This window comes from Spermophilus citellus (genome assembly GCF_964194105.1).
Source record: "Spermophilus citellus genome assembly, chromosome: 14".
Classification (NCBI taxonomy): Eukaryota; Metazoa; Chordata; class Mammalia; order Rodentia; family Sciuridae; genus Spermophilus; species Spermophilus citellus.
Window position 1 is genome coordinate 85,593,709 of NC_138194.1, and position 15,674 is coordinate 85,609,382.

Consider the following 15,674-nt stretch of genomic DNA (forward strand, 5'->3'; position numbering starts at 1 on the left):
TTATCTGATGAAAATAAATTTATTTTATACTTATAAAAATAAATATGGGACTGGGGCTGGGGCTCAGTTGTAGAGTGCTTGCATCACATGTGTGAGGCACTGGGTTCAATCCTCAGAGCCTCATGAAAATAAATGAATAAATAAAGATATTGTGTCCATCTACAACTAAAAAAAAATTTTAAAAACAAATAAATACGTTCAAAGAAAAAGCAAAGAAAATTTAATGCTACCTGACAGTGATAGTATGTCTATAACTTGGAAGGAGTTTTTCCATATTCAAAAACCTGGTGATTTCTTCAAGAATTAGTCGCACATCAGGATTTAAGTTATCCAGGGTTCTAACTTCATTATTCACACTAACTGCAGGTGTAACAGAGTTGGCCAGAGCATCAATCATTTCTGCACGATAATAGTTATCTGAAAACTAAGTCAAAGAATAATTAACAGAAGAAAATTCTTCTAATGAAAACTTAATATGAATTACTTAAAAACACAATTTATCTGAAGTTCTAATCCAGTTCTCTAGTAAATATTCAACTCTGGCCTTTGCATAGAGTCATACTTCGGAAAAGAGTAAAAGAAATTTATTAATCAGTGACTCATTACTTTACCAAATAAATATTTACTCTGCAAGACACTCTCATAGCAATCTAGCTAGATCCTCTAAAAGGAAACCATGGTCCACAGGTCCTCCTGTAACAAAGCTTCTAATCAGCTATTTAATGTTCTACTTTAATATATAAAAATACAACCAAGGATCACCACATATTTGAGGAAGGCTTCAACATGAAAAAGAAGCACTATGATAGCTGCAGGAAGCTGTGGTTCAATCTCAGTAGCACAGAAAGGAAAAAAAAAAAAATGCTGGGCATGGTGGCACATGCCTGTAATCCCAGCAGTTCTGGAAGCTAAGGCAGGAGGATCACAGGTTCAAAGACAACCTTAGCAACTTAGTAAGGCTGTAAGCAACCTATTGAGGCCCTGTCTCAAAATTTTAAAAAATTTAAAAAAGGGATAAGGATTGGCTCAGTGATTAAGCACCTTTGAGTTCAATCCCTGGTACCAAAAAAGAAAATTTTAAAAAGACATAAGAAAAGAACTCAGAACAAAAAAGCAACTTGTAAGATATAGAGCATAGAAGGACCAGAAAAAAAACTTCAGTAAGGGACAAAAGAAAAATTCATGAATTATCATTAATATTATTTGAGTAATTATCAATGATATGTATTCCAACAGCATAACATTCCTTTTTTTTTCAGCTTCCATATCGTTATTTTATCAGATTGTATAAACATTAAATTTATTCTCATTTGCAATCCAAAATAGTTAATTGAAGTCTGCTGTTGTGTGTGTGTGTGTGTGTGTGTGTGTGTGTCTGTTTACTTTTACTGGTTATTTGTCTTCTAAACTCTTTGGCACAATTTTCTAGGGGCGTTCAGACTGCCACAATTCAAGTCAGGAGAGCTTTTCTTTTGTGCTGCTAATTTCAAGCATTTAAATTTGGGTTGTGGCTTTTTTGTCTTTGAAGTCTGCATTCTTTTTTTTTTTTTTTAATTTTTTTTACATGAGCTCTATTATTATTATTATTGTTGTTGTTTGCATCACAATTCTTAATACACCTTTATACCACAATTTATCATATCTCTGTATATAAGATATGTTGACACCAAATTCACATCTTCATACATGTATTTTGTGTAATGATGAGGGTCTCCTTCCACCATCCATGCAATTCCCCTTCTCCCTCCCTTTCCCTCCCACCCCTCTTCCCTATCTAGAGGTAATCTTCCTCCCATGCTCTTCCTCCCTACCCCATTTTGAGTCACCCCCTTATATCAGAGAAATGGATGGCATTAGAGCAGATTATGCTAAGTGAAGTTAGCCAATCCCAAAAAAAAAAACAAATGCTGAATGTCTTCTCTAAAGTCTGAATTCTTTATTTGTAACAATTGTACTTTTATATCCTCTAACTCCAGAGTTTTATTTTTCTCCCCCTTCACTCCTACTTCTATATTCACAGTTGAACCATATTATTAGGAAAGGCACCCTGATGAAAAGATCAAGATTAGGAGCTCTGACCATTTGTCAGTATTTTCCCTAAAATAATTTAAACAAAAAACAAAAAAAACCTAAAGAGCATCTTTCCTTTTTCCCCCCCTCTGTTTTACATGTCTTGTGCAGCATCAGTAGACAGAACTTCGGTTCATTTTATGAAATGCAACATCTAACCCCTTGTTTTCTGGGAAAAAGAAACTGCAATAAATTTAAATTGATAATATAAATATCACCTCACTTCACACATACTCATTCTCAGACTGTAATAATCCTTCACTCTCCTTCTAGCCTGCACGTGTACAATACCATGTGGCAAAGGTACAGCCACAGGTGGGCTTGAGAACCAGGCTTATTCCAATAACATTACTTTTAAAGAAAGAAATATGCATAGAAAAGGACCAAATATTAAATTGTGCCAAAATTCAGAAATCCTGCCAGTACGAAGATAACTATGGGCTGGGGTTGTGACTCAGTGATAGAGCACTTAGTATGTGTGAGGAGGCACTGGGTTCGATTCTTAGCACCACATATAAATAAATGAATAAAATAAAGGTCCATCAACAACTAAAAAAAAAAAAAAATATATATATATATATATGTATATATATATATATATATATATACATATATATATAAATTTTTTTAAAAGGAGTGTTATATGTACATATAACACTCCTTTTAAAATATATATATATATATATATATATAAATTTTTTTAAAAGGAGTGTTATATGTACATATACATTCATATACATACTTTCTGACTTACACACATATACATCTTCTTAAACACACTTATCTTCTGATTCAGTAAGCATCCACAAATAATTTTAATGTATAGTCAGACTAGCCAGTAACAATAGAAAATAAACTGGACTTTCTTTCCAATTTCATTAACTCTGATAATTCTATGCTTCAGCTTTGCTAAGGAACTGTGTATGAAGTGAAATAATAGGAGAAGTAGTGCTATGTTGGGCAAGTACTCTACCACTGACTATACCCTCAGTTCTCCTGTTTTTTTTTTTTTTTTTTTTAAGAAATGTAACCATGCTTGTTTTTTATTATTTTTTTTTAAATTAAATCTAAGCTTAATTTTTCAAAAATGATGCAGATGTACGGTGTTCATTTATCAACTACTTAGTAAATCCTTGGTACCATAATAAGTGCTTTTCTTACTGTCTTATTTTTTATAACATTATTTCATGGCTATTTTAATGTAACATTCATAAAGGAAAAAAACTTCAAAGAAACCTAACAGGAAAAAAAAATGGGCTTAACTAGATATAAAAAACAATTTGGAAGTCAAATCCCCAAAGATTAAGACAGTAATTTTAAAAAATCATGGTAATTATGTTTCTATGGGCACATTGAGTGCTTTCCCAAGTAGGCCACACAGTTTAGACTGGTAGGTAGAAAAACTTTCTTCAAATTAAGAACTTTGAAAGGAAATAATGAGAAATACAGCCAGTTAAAGTCCATTAGATTAAATTTCCCTGGGAACTAGTTACCTAGCTATGTACTGACTGAAATAAAACATCAGATGAAATTAAAGATTTCACCCAGTGTTTTATTCCAATTTAGTGTTAAGTTAGATGAAAATCTTAGACACTTAAATGAAATAATAATGCAAGAAAAATAAGCAAATGCTTGTTACAATGAGTCTGACAACACAAGCTACTCATTAAAAAAGCCAGACCCATGAGAAAGGTAACTAAAAGTTATCCTTAGAATTCTATGACCCTAATGTCCCTTTTCTGGGTGACACTGATGATCATCTCACCCCAGCGATAAAGTCAAAAAATATTCAAAAATAGCAAGAAAAATGAAACCTGTTGAAATGTATTCTTTTAAAACTCTTAAGTTTTAAGGAGACTTTTAAAATTTGTTCTTTATAGATATACACGATAATAGAGTATATTTTGACAAATTATACACACATAGAATAAGTATAACTTTTTCCAATTAGGATCTCATTATTGATCGGTTGTGTATTTATATATAAGAATAAGAAAGTTATGACTAATTCATTCTATTATCTTAAGAACACTTTTAAATATTATTTAAAAAGGCAAAATTTGTCTTCTTAATTTTCATAGAAAGTCATCTTCTTTTAACTAGAGATCATTATGTTAAGTGAAATAGCCAAACTCAGAAGATCAAGAGTATATATTCTCTCTCATATGTGGAAGCTAGAAAGGAAAATGGAAAAGAAAGAGGGAGGGTGGATCTTATGAAAATTAAAAGGACATAAGTAGAGGAAAGGGACCAGTGGGTGGGAGGTAGGGAGATAGCAAAGAAGGAATGGGGAGTGGTACTAGTCAAATTATATTGTTACATTGTAGGCATGTATGAATATGTAATAATAAATCCCATCATTATGTATAACCACAATGCACCAATAAAAATGTGGAAAAAAATAATCTTTTTTAATAGTGCTGACTTCATTTTTTTACTGTTTCAGCATTTTATTAAACTTCATAATTTTGTTCTACCAGTCACATGTGTCTTTGTATGTGATGTTCCTTCAATTCGAAATGACCTTCCTAAATTAGCCCTATTCATAAACAGGGAAAGTCCTATTCATCTTTATGATTCAGTTTGAAGCTCACTACTTCTCTACAAAACTTCCCTACGTATTTGGAAGCTGGCACTACTTCCTGAGATGCCCCAAGAAATTATGTATACTTCCATCATGGTAGTTATCCTGAATGACTTGTGTTTATTTATCTGATTACCTACTAGATTTAGTCCTTGAGGGCCCAAAATCAGACCATGAATATATAAGAGTTGTTCAATAAATGTTTAATGAATAAATGAAGTTCCAGAAGATGTCAACTGTGTCTTCTATTAAAAATTGTACATTGCCTATTATAACATATATTCACAAAAACGCTTGATTATTAGACTGATAACCAGTAAGATGAAATAACCTTTGAAGGATAATATCTAATAACGATTGTTCAGTAAATGAATACAAACATAAAATGGTTAAAAAAAACACAACAACATCAAATTAACCAATGAACAAGTTAATCCCAAGCCTTCCAAGCCGTAACTGCTTATAAAAGGTATCATTTTATTTATTTTTATTAAAAGAGTATAAATAATATTGTGCTGCCAGACTTCATCAAACCAAATTTTAGCTGGCTCTCCCAAATACAACGCACTGCTACTCCCTACAAGAAATTTGAGGAACACTTAAAAATTCACTGGTTATTCTAATAAGTAATGTTTCTAAGACTTTAACTCTAGAAATTTCAAGTATCATGGACTCAACAATGATTATACAGACAAATATCTGTTTCTTTCTTCCTTTTTTGGGGGGTGGTGGTGTTAGGGATTGAACCCAAGGCCTTGCACATGCTACGCAAGAACTGCACCACTGAGCAACATCCCCAGTCCCCTAAAAATTTCTTTAAGAACAAAGTATCAATGGTTAGATTTATAATATCCATTAAGAAAAGTTTCTTACCTTATTTTTCCTGTTGTCATTGTACTTGATTAAGTCTAAAATAAATGTTAAGACTTCTTTGGGACAAAGGTTATGAACATCCCTTAATAAAGCCATTGCAACTGGCATAGTCTGCAAATTAAAAAAAAAAATTTAAGCATATAACCCAAATTTTTCATTATGACAATTTTTTGAACTATATGTAGAAAAAAAATTACTCTAGAGTTGACATACATATGTAGTTAGAGCCTAACCCCTTGGCTCCCACTTATTCCCATTGAGAACATCTCGCTAAGCATTCTAAGAGCTTAGAAGGAAACCAAAAAAGAGAACTGTATGACTGGATGTACTATGTAGGACATGAACCTGTGAGTTCATTTGCTATAGGAAAGTATATTTCATGTAAATTATATAAACTCAGTTCTGAATGATACAGTGGAAAGGAATAGATTTTAGCATTGGTCATTATTCAACTCCTACTATCTACTACCCTGTAGTGTTTTTTAGCTAGTTGCTTATTAAATAGGAACCTTGTTCACCTGTAAGCATTTTTAGGGTTAAATAAATAGTGGCTGGAGTTAGATTGCATACAATAGTGCTCAATCTCTATTATTCTCCAGTACTACCTAACCCTGAGACTAAGGAAAAATAGTATGTTATCTGAAACCCAACCTACCTTTTCCCCTTTTCAAAATTTTCAAGTGCAATTTTTCTATGTAAACAGAAACATGTCTCAAATACAGTGGTACACCCTAGACAAACTGCAGATATCCTTAGTACATGGCAAGATTTGCACTATCCCATCTAAACTGGGAGGGCAGAAAGAAGAATGGCTCATTTTTCTTGCTAGAAGGAGCAAAGGCAATGGAAGCAACAACAGTGTTCAGATTCTGTAAAATAAACTGAGGAAAAGTTTCTTTTCCATTGAAATATCTATCCTACACGGTTCTGTTCTCTCTCTGTCCCACCCACTACAAGTATTATAAGAAAAGTCAATTAGTCTAAAAAGGATTAGCTTTCCAAGTTTTTTGACTGAAATAAGAAATATATTTTATAACACAATCTAACACATGCACACACATTTAGAAGCAATGTATATAAACTAAAAAATAAAAGGCTTATAATGAACCTCATCACACATGATACATTCTGACACTGGTTATTCTGTTTTATTTAAAAAAATAAAAAGCAAACAACAAACAAAAACTTCTAAATTAATTTCAAGGTCCCTCACAAACTGTCTACAACTCTAATTTGAAAGATATTCAGAAGTACAATAGTGTAATCCAGAGAATAATTAAATAGACACAGAAATTAACTTTCACAAGTCTGTGAAACAGCCAAGAACTGGGCAATATGTTTGAGTATTTATTATCCAATGTTCAGTTCTTAAAAATAAAACAAGATGCCACACACTTCTTTGATCACACCTATTTGCCTTTCCCTACAGCTGGGTCATCCTCAACCTATTCTACTAATGAAATTTATACAATTATACCATGATGGCCCCTCTCAACAGGCACCCCAATGTTACCAGAAATCCTTTACTATTCATTATATTGTACATAAATCAACTTGTCTAACATACTCCTCAATATATCTTTTTACTTGTTTTTAATCTGCTTTTCACCTTCTTTAGAAAAAGGAATGTTCCTATCTTTTTTACAATTCTTCTCCTAGTTGTGTCCTCTCCTCTACTAACACCTTCAAAATTTGTTCCATCACCTCTCTTTTACATTTACTTTCTCTCACTTAAAAAAATTTTTTTTCTTTCTTTTGGGTACTGGGGATTGAACATGACCACTGACCAAATCCCCAGCCCTATTTTGTATTTTATTTAGAGACAGGGTCTCACCAAGTTGCTTAGCACTTCACTTTTGCTGAGGCTGATTTTGAACTCCAGAGCCTCCTGCCTTAGCTTCCCAAGCTGTGGGGATTATGGGTGTGTGCCACCTCACCCAGCTCACTTAAATATTTCATATCTTTCTCTCCACCAATTCTTTTTCTTTGCCCCAAACATGTCTTGGTTTACTTTTTCCTCTTTGCAAAATAAACATAAAATGTCCTCTCTTCAACTTGGCTTTATCCTCAACACAGTTTTCTTTCTCATATTCTTCAACTAAAATCATGAAAGAATATGCTTCATTATTTTTCTCCACTTCAACTTCACTCCTTTCTATTTCAATCTAGTAATCTGATCTCTGACTTCATTTTTACATCACTCAAAAAACTACAAATGATTTCCTCATCACCCAAAGGCTGACCACACTCTCATTCCTCTATCCTTTCCTAAAACAGTAATTCTAACCACACTATATCACCACTTTCTAAATTATCACTTACAGAAAACTTACTAATGTAATCAGTGCAGTAAAAAGCACTTTACATACTTATCTTATTTAATTCTAAAACAGATAAATTTTAAATTGAGCAAATAGGCTTTCTAAGTTAAAAACTTTTAGATTAAGAAACTTGTCCATGTGTAAACTGGTGGTGAATTATAGAACTGGGACAAAAACTAGAGGTCTATGCTGTGTTGTTCCTGACATGGATATGCCTGTCACATTCTAGAAGGACTGCCATCAGAAAGCCTTACCAATTCCTCCATTCACCAGAGAACCAACCAAAGACAAGTCATCCATTTCTACTCACTTGAGTACAATATAGATAGTGAGTTACTTGTATAAAATTCATTTTTAAAACTCAAGAAAAAAATCAAAATTACAGTTCTGAAAGAAATATTACAAGATCAAAAGCAGACTTGTAATTAAAAAAAAGTAAACACATTATTTGAACAGTTTCCAAGTTAAACTACAATATACAGATTATGGCATTAAAGTCCTAAAGGCAAGCATAAATAAAATTAAATGTAAAAAAAAATCATTAGAATAGAACATAAACTGTACCTTTTGTAGAAAATAACTTTGAAAGCTCATGAAGTTGTTTGTTTTCACAATATTTGGACAAGTTTTACAACAAAACATTCTAGTAAAGAGTGACTTCATGGCTGGTGGTCCTGTCCACGTGCTCACCATTGAATTTGCAATCTGCAAATAATCAGAAAATGAAGTATTTTTCCATCACCACTACAAACATATTTTTAAATCAATAAAATATCTTTATAAAAGCCAATACTATATTTCTTTTAAATTAATAAAATTTGAGCCAGGCACAATGGCACACACCTAAAATCCCAGCAGCTTGGGAGACCGAGGCAGGAGGATCACAAGGTCAAAAGCAGCCTCAACAACTTAGCAAGATCCTGTCTTTACCCCCAAAAAAAAAAAAAAAGGCTAGGGATGTGGCTCAGTGGATCAATGTCCCTGGGTTCAACCCCTCGCATGAAAAATAAATAAATAAATAAACACACACACACACACACACACACACACACACACACACACACACACATTTGTCCTTTTATTATCATCTCCAAGAATATATACAAACCCACCCTCCAAAAATAATTCTTATGTATACTTATAGTTATTTTCCACAACTTAATTTCTAAACTGCAATAATCAAGAAATATGTTTGCAAAAGGCTTCTTCTCTAAGTTTGTCTCCATCCACTTAAAATGGACTTATAATTGTAATATTTTAAATTTATCAGGCAGAAACATCACCATAAATTTTAAATAAGGTTTTTCAGTATACCCAAGTCAAAACCAAGTCAAATACCATACTATTTAAGTCTTTTAGAATGCTTTACAAAAAAAAAAAAAATCTGGCTTCTGGTATGTTCAGGGTATATAAAAAAACATGTCTGAAAAAATAAAGTTATGATTAACTTTAAGTAACACATTCCACATTTAAGTGTCACAAAGATCTTTACAGAAGCAATGAAATTTTATCTCTAAGAGATAATCATGTTTTTCCTCAAATATGTGAGAACACAGGAATTGAACTACTCATATGCTATCATTAAACAAAACAAAGCTAAACCATTACCATCTGCTGAAATGTAAGATAAATGAATTTAGCAGTCAGAAAGGGAAGAGGGTCACTACATCAGAATGAACTTACTATAAAGATGCTTTTTAAGTACCTGTTAACCAATACTTCTGTCTAAATATTTGTCTGCATTCTTCTGGTTTTCACTTTTTCTGCCTTCAGATTTTTTTTTTTTTTAATTCTAAAGACAGATATTTAGTGTTTTTAAACAAAATAACTTTTCCAGAATGTTAAATTGTAGAGCCAATCAGTATTAAATTACATGTCACAAATATTGGTTCCTAAGCCAAATCAATGTGAAATAACTGCTACAGAGGGATAATTACGATTGATTTCTATAATTTAAAAAGGAAAACTCACACCAGAGAATTTTTTATCAAATATATTCTTTGCTTTAAAAATATAATTGGCATGAGCACGGTGACATATGCCTGTAATCCCAGTGATGTGGGAGGCTGAGCAGGAGCACTGCAAGTTCAAAGCCAGCTTCAGCAACTTAATGAAGCCCCAAGCAACTTACGTGAGACCCTATCTCAAAATGAAAAATAAAAAGGGCTGGGAATTGAGCTCAGTGGTTAAGCACCCCTACGTACCAAAATTTCCAGTTCCAAAAAATGAATAAAGTTGATTGGTCATTTAATACAACAGAGAAAATTCTCTTTGGTTTTAAAATCTGGTGTTTCAGTTTGACAACCATCACATTTTTGTGCCCATGTGCTTTTAGGTTAAAACATGTTTCTTCCAAATCAGTCCTGTTAAGTATTTGGCAGAAGCTTTCAAAGAACAGTTACCAAGTAAATTTAGACTATGGTGAATTGTAATTCATTTTCAGAAATTAAAAAACAAAACAAAACCATACAATAGTCATCTTGTTTTCCTTCTGCTTATATAATCTCACCTTGGCAAGACAGAAGCAAGCTGACATCCTTACTCGGTAGAAACACTGCTCTTGTTCTAATATGTCAGTGAGAGCAAGCCGAGATGCTGGAGTAGGAAATTTTTCCAAAGCCAAGATGGATTCCTGCTGTGCAACAACATCCCTCTCATAGCGGAGTTGATATTGCCACATAAAATCAGCTTGCTCAAATTCTACCTTTCTCAATACTGACATATCTGGGTCTATCCTTATCCACAGCAAAGGGGAATCAGCACTGAAATAAAATGCAATTTTCTATTTTATTTATTTTAACTTAAAAAAATTAATCCTTATTCTTAGAAAATAAAAACTAAGAAATTATTAATCATATTCTCCTTTAGATATAGTATTTAAACCATTGAGTGAGTTTCTGTATTTTTTTAAACTGTACCAACAAATTTTTTATTATTTTTAATATATGTCAACTTTCTCACAATGTTTATTTTACATAAATCTTAATAAAAAGATCTTTTAAGGACAAGTCAACTGCTGTCACATAGGATACTGAATCCTTCATTTGCCATCTGAAAATATTATTTTTGGCATTTTTATTTGTGATTATGTGATGTGAAAAAGGAAAATGATATGAAATCTCTCTATTTAACCTTCTATTTGATAATGGCCTCCTAATTGATAATGGCTATGAATACTATTTTTTATTGGAAATCAATTTGTGACTAAAAAAATGAAAACATACATTTAACTAAATTTATTCCTTTAGTTGACTTTTAATACTTTTTAAATGCTAGATTAATAATTACATTTCTCAAATGGCAAGTTCTGAAACTATAATTCTAAAGAATGAGTTTATCCTCATGTATTTTTCAAGTCATAAGCACAGCTCTAAAACTGAGTCTATGTCAACAATTCACCAAAAGAATACCATCTGTAATATTAATTCAATTCAACAAATACTACAGGGTGTTTACTATAGGCAAGGTACTTGCTACGGAAAAATTTAGATTAATACTGATATTAACACTGATATTCTACATGTAAATAGTAATAACAATCTGGTGCCCAAGTCAGTAAATAACTACAGATGTTTATAAAAATATACAGGCACAGGGTAAATGAACAAAATAACAAAGTTTGAGTTATATTATCTTTAAAAATGAAGCACTGTCAATCAATAAATATTATACCACATAAAATAAAAAATGTTGGGTTTTAAAATTTTTTTCTAATTTGATTGTATATGACAGCAGAATGCATTTCAATTCATATTACACATATATAGCACAATTTTTAATATCTCTGGTTGTACACCACAAAGAGTCACACCATTCTTGTCTTCATACATGTACTTAAGAGTAATAATGTCCATCTTATTCTACTGCCTGAGAACGTTGGTTTTTAAATTATGTTTTTGCAAATACAGGGAATCTCAAAGTGTTCTGGAGCATTATCCCCAAGATAATATCATGTGACAGTACTGAGTCGGAAACTACATTTTAAGATCCCCAAATGATTCACAGGCACCTCAAAGTTTAAGCAGCACTGCCTGAGAAGCCACCTAAAAGGAGCAAATAGACTGCTCACTTGAGGCTCTCTCAACTCCCACACAATCATGCTGCATTCCCTCTTAATTTCACTCAACCAGTCCAGATATATAATCTGATCTCTTTTTTGAGTCATGATTTTATAAAAATTGTTTCAAGCACAGAATTTATATTAACCTTAAATATTTTTTAAAAAAATTACTCATTTCAAGGATAATTACATACTTGTAAGTAACTTACTCCATTGCAGAAAGATCCATGTCGACTTCTTCTCCATTCATTAATGGGATTTTTTTCTTCTTATTCCTATATTTAAGAAAAAGTAAGTTTGAAAACTAGAATTTCGAAGATAAATAACAGCTAGAGATCTAAAAAAGAACCTCACATAATATTAAAGATGTTCTAATGAAGAATGGATAACAAATGTAAAGGAATTTAAAAACAACAAAATCTATTCTGAAGCTAGAGAAAATACTAAAATCTTTACCAGATCAAAGTTTAACAAAAAGCAGAAATATATAATTAAATGTCAACTGCAATCATGTATATTCTCAAGAACAATTTTAAATAGAAAAAAATAAGAGGATTTACTAATAAAGAAATCCTTTAGAACAAAAAAAAAAAAAATAACTAGGCCTGAAATAAGATGTAAATCATTTCAAATTGAATTATGTGCTTTATCTGCAAAGCTGTATCCTATATAAAATGAAGTGATTAACTATTAAAACATCTTAAGAGTATTAATTAACACTTTAGTTGGATCTGAAATATCTCCCAAGGATTCATGTGTTAAAAGCTTGGACCTCAACTGGTAGCACTATTAGGAGGTAGTGGAAACTTAAGGGGGTAGGGCCTATTTGGAGGAAGTTCATTGAGGGTGTTATGTTGAAGGGCATTTCGGTACATAGACCCATTCCTACCGTCTCTCTAGTTCTTGGCCACCAAGAAGTGAGCAGCTTTACTCCATCATGCACTGCTTACCATAATATTCTGCTTTACCACAGGTCGAGAATCAATGGTGCAAAGTGACCATGGAATGAAAACTTTGAAACCACAAGCCAAATGAATTTTTTCTCAGGTATTTTGGCATAGCAATAAGGAGACTGACATAGAAAATGGGGCCGAGAAAGGAGGTCCCTGTTGTGACTATTTCTAACCATGTGGTTTAGAAGTTTTCGGAACTAGTCTGCAGAAATTTGGAAGGGTCTGGAGATGTAGGCTAGAAAAGCCCTAGAATTATTGTAAGCAGTGTTTAATGGACGAGTCTAGTGAGGGGTGGAAGACCAGAATGCTGATAGGACTATATACTGTAAAGAGCATGTTCATGAGGCTTCAGTTGTAAATGAGGACTCTACTGAGAACTAGACTACAGGCCACACTTGGTATATTCTGGCAAAAAAATCCTGTCTAAATTTGCTCTATGCCCTGCGACTTTTTGTGACACTGAGTTTAAAGAGGGGTTTCTATGGTAACTGAAAGGTAGTTGGCAAAGTGGTTACTTGCTGCCAGGCTCCTGTGCTAGAGTCTGTAAACAAGTCAAGATGGCGCCTGGCATTTTGCAGAGGGAGTGGTTTGTGAAGTAACGCCAGCGAGCCATTAAGTGTGGAGATTCCTGACTGGTTGACTGCTGTATCTAGTTTATGTTAATTAAGATAAGCAGTGTGGAATGTATATATACCCTCCTGTCCTACAATAAAGGGCTCCCACTCCTGCTGTATCAATCTACATAAGTTGCTCGTCACCCCCCCTTATATATACATTCCACACTGCTTATCTTAATTAACATAAACTAGATACAGCAGTTCAACCAGTCAGGAATCTCCACACTTAATGGCTCGCTGGCGTTACTTCACAAACCACTCCCTCTGCAAAATGCCAGGCGCCATCTTGATTTGTTTACAGACTCTAGCATCCTGGCAATGCCACTTCTATGTGTTTTGCAGGAGGAAGCACCTTGCCTGCAGGACATCAACACAACCTTAACGAAAAAGAATTTATTTCCTCTTACACCATGGCATATCAGTTATCCAGAAACACCACTGTGGGAAACAGTCTTCAGGAAAGCCTAAATGACTCATACAGTCTCAATAGGTCATCCACCTGAACTTACCCTTCAAGTTCAACTTCAGTTTGATAAAGTTATATAAATTAAAGAATTAGGAACAGTCAGTTTTGGGAGAATGCTCTATGTAAAGATTCTGCAATAATGTGTGGACTTTTGTATTGAATGATGTTGAATTCAGAGAGGTGAATCAAAGTGGATAAAGCAAAAATTGTAGCCTGTGATGGTAAAAATATTGGCTCCAATACTTCAGAATGACTAGAAAAAACATTTTTAGTACATCTACTGTTATCCATCACTTTTTGAAAAGAAGCAAAGAAGAAAAAAAATTATTCTAGCACTGCATGAATGATTACACTGTGCTTTAGTATCAGAGAATTCCAGCAAAAACCTTAGAGCTCTATATTCTCTTACATTATACAGTACGAAGAAATATAACTTTTTTAAAAAGGACAAATCAAAAGTTACTGCCGTAAGAACATTCTTTAATAAACTAATTTTAAAACTTGAAGAAAAGAAAAAAAAGATGATGAAGCAAATCTGACAGAGGAATTTTCAAGGCAGCACAGCATTCAGGCAATGGTATCAGTATTGCTGGTAGCTTTTAGCCAGATATACTGTGAGAATAACAACAAGGAGCAAAGAAAGATTTGAAAAACCTGCAGTTTGGCCAGAAAACAGGCACTGGGGAAGTCAGGGCAAAGGAAAACGTGAGTTCTTAAGAGATTAGCACCTTTAAAAAGAAATCAAGTACTTTGCACTGGGATAATAGGGAAGATGCCTAAGGGCATCTCAGAAATTGGCCCGGTTCATCCACTGCAGACACAAGAATGTTAAGTGTAAACCTTACATTTGAAAAGAAGAGTAGGGGGCTCCCAGGTCCCCAGGGAAGCCTCAGAAGTTGTTTCCCCAGGAATCATTTCACTGTGTTCAGTCATCTGAGCACAGAGTTCTCTGCAGCCATGGTCCAAGCATGCCTGGCTACAGCTCATTGATGGGAAACCTGCTGTCATCCATGTGATGCTACATGCCTGGGGCTTGCAGAAATGCAGAATGCAAGAGCTACAAGGTCACAGAGGTTTTCACCAAAGACCTGGAAGGCCAGGCAGTATGTGGTAGGGTCAGAATCCCTGCAGGAGCCTATTATGGTTAGGATAAGAGGTGTTCCCCAAAAGCTCATGTGTAAAACAATGTAAGAAGGTTTATAGGAGAAATGATTCCAGTTATGAGTCTTAAGCCAAACAATGAATTAATCCCCTAATGGGATAAACTGAGTGGTAACAGAAAGTGGATAGGGTGTGGCTGCAGAAGGTGGGAATTAGCAGCATGCCTTTGGGGCATATATTTTTTATCTTGCAAGTGGAGTCTCTAGGCTTTCTGATCATCTTGTGCGCTGCTTTCTTCCACCACCCCCTTCTGCCACGGTGTTCTGCCTCAGTTTGAGCTGCAAGGAATGAAGCCAGCCTTCTATGGATTGAGACCTCAGAATCGATGAGCCCTCAAAATAAACTTTTCCTCCTCTATAATTGTCTTTTAGTCACAGCAGCAAAAAAGCTGAGTAAAAGAGACCCTGAGAGGGCCATGCAGAAACCAGAAAGTGAAGCCAAAATTGCAAAGGAGATTCCAGGAACACAGAATGTCTGCCAGGGAATGCAGCAGCAGCAAGCCAATGCAGCCCAAAAGAATGGCCATGTGGGATGCAGTAAGCAAAGCCACAGGAAAGGGGGCCCTTAGA

At 33.8% G+C, this 15,674-nt stretch overlaps 1 protein-coding gene across 2 annotated transcripts in view; it reads right to left on the minus strand.

The window, feature by feature from the left end:
• The window catches only part of TAF2 (TATA-box binding protein associated factor 2), a 75,462-nt gene that overhangs the window by 29,533 nt on the left and 30,255 nt on the right, over positions 1 to 15,674 (minus strand). For both annotated transcript variants that reach the window (XM_081266873.1, XM_081266872.1), the window contains exons 15-19: positions 12,118 to 12,183; positions 10,358 to 10,610; positions 8,413 to 8,553; positions 5,528 to 5,638; positions 231 to 424 (exon numbers count right to left, since the gene is read on the minus strand). In XM_081266873.1, coding sequence (XP_081122999.1) covers positions 231 to 424; positions 5,528 to 5,638; positions 8,413 to 8,553; positions 10,358 to 10,610; positions 12,118 to 12,183 — 765 coding nt within the window. The remainder of the gene's footprint in view (positions 1 to 230; positions 425 to 5,527; positions 5,639 to 8,412; positions 8,554 to 10,357; positions 10,611 to 12,117; positions 12,184 to 15,674) is intronic.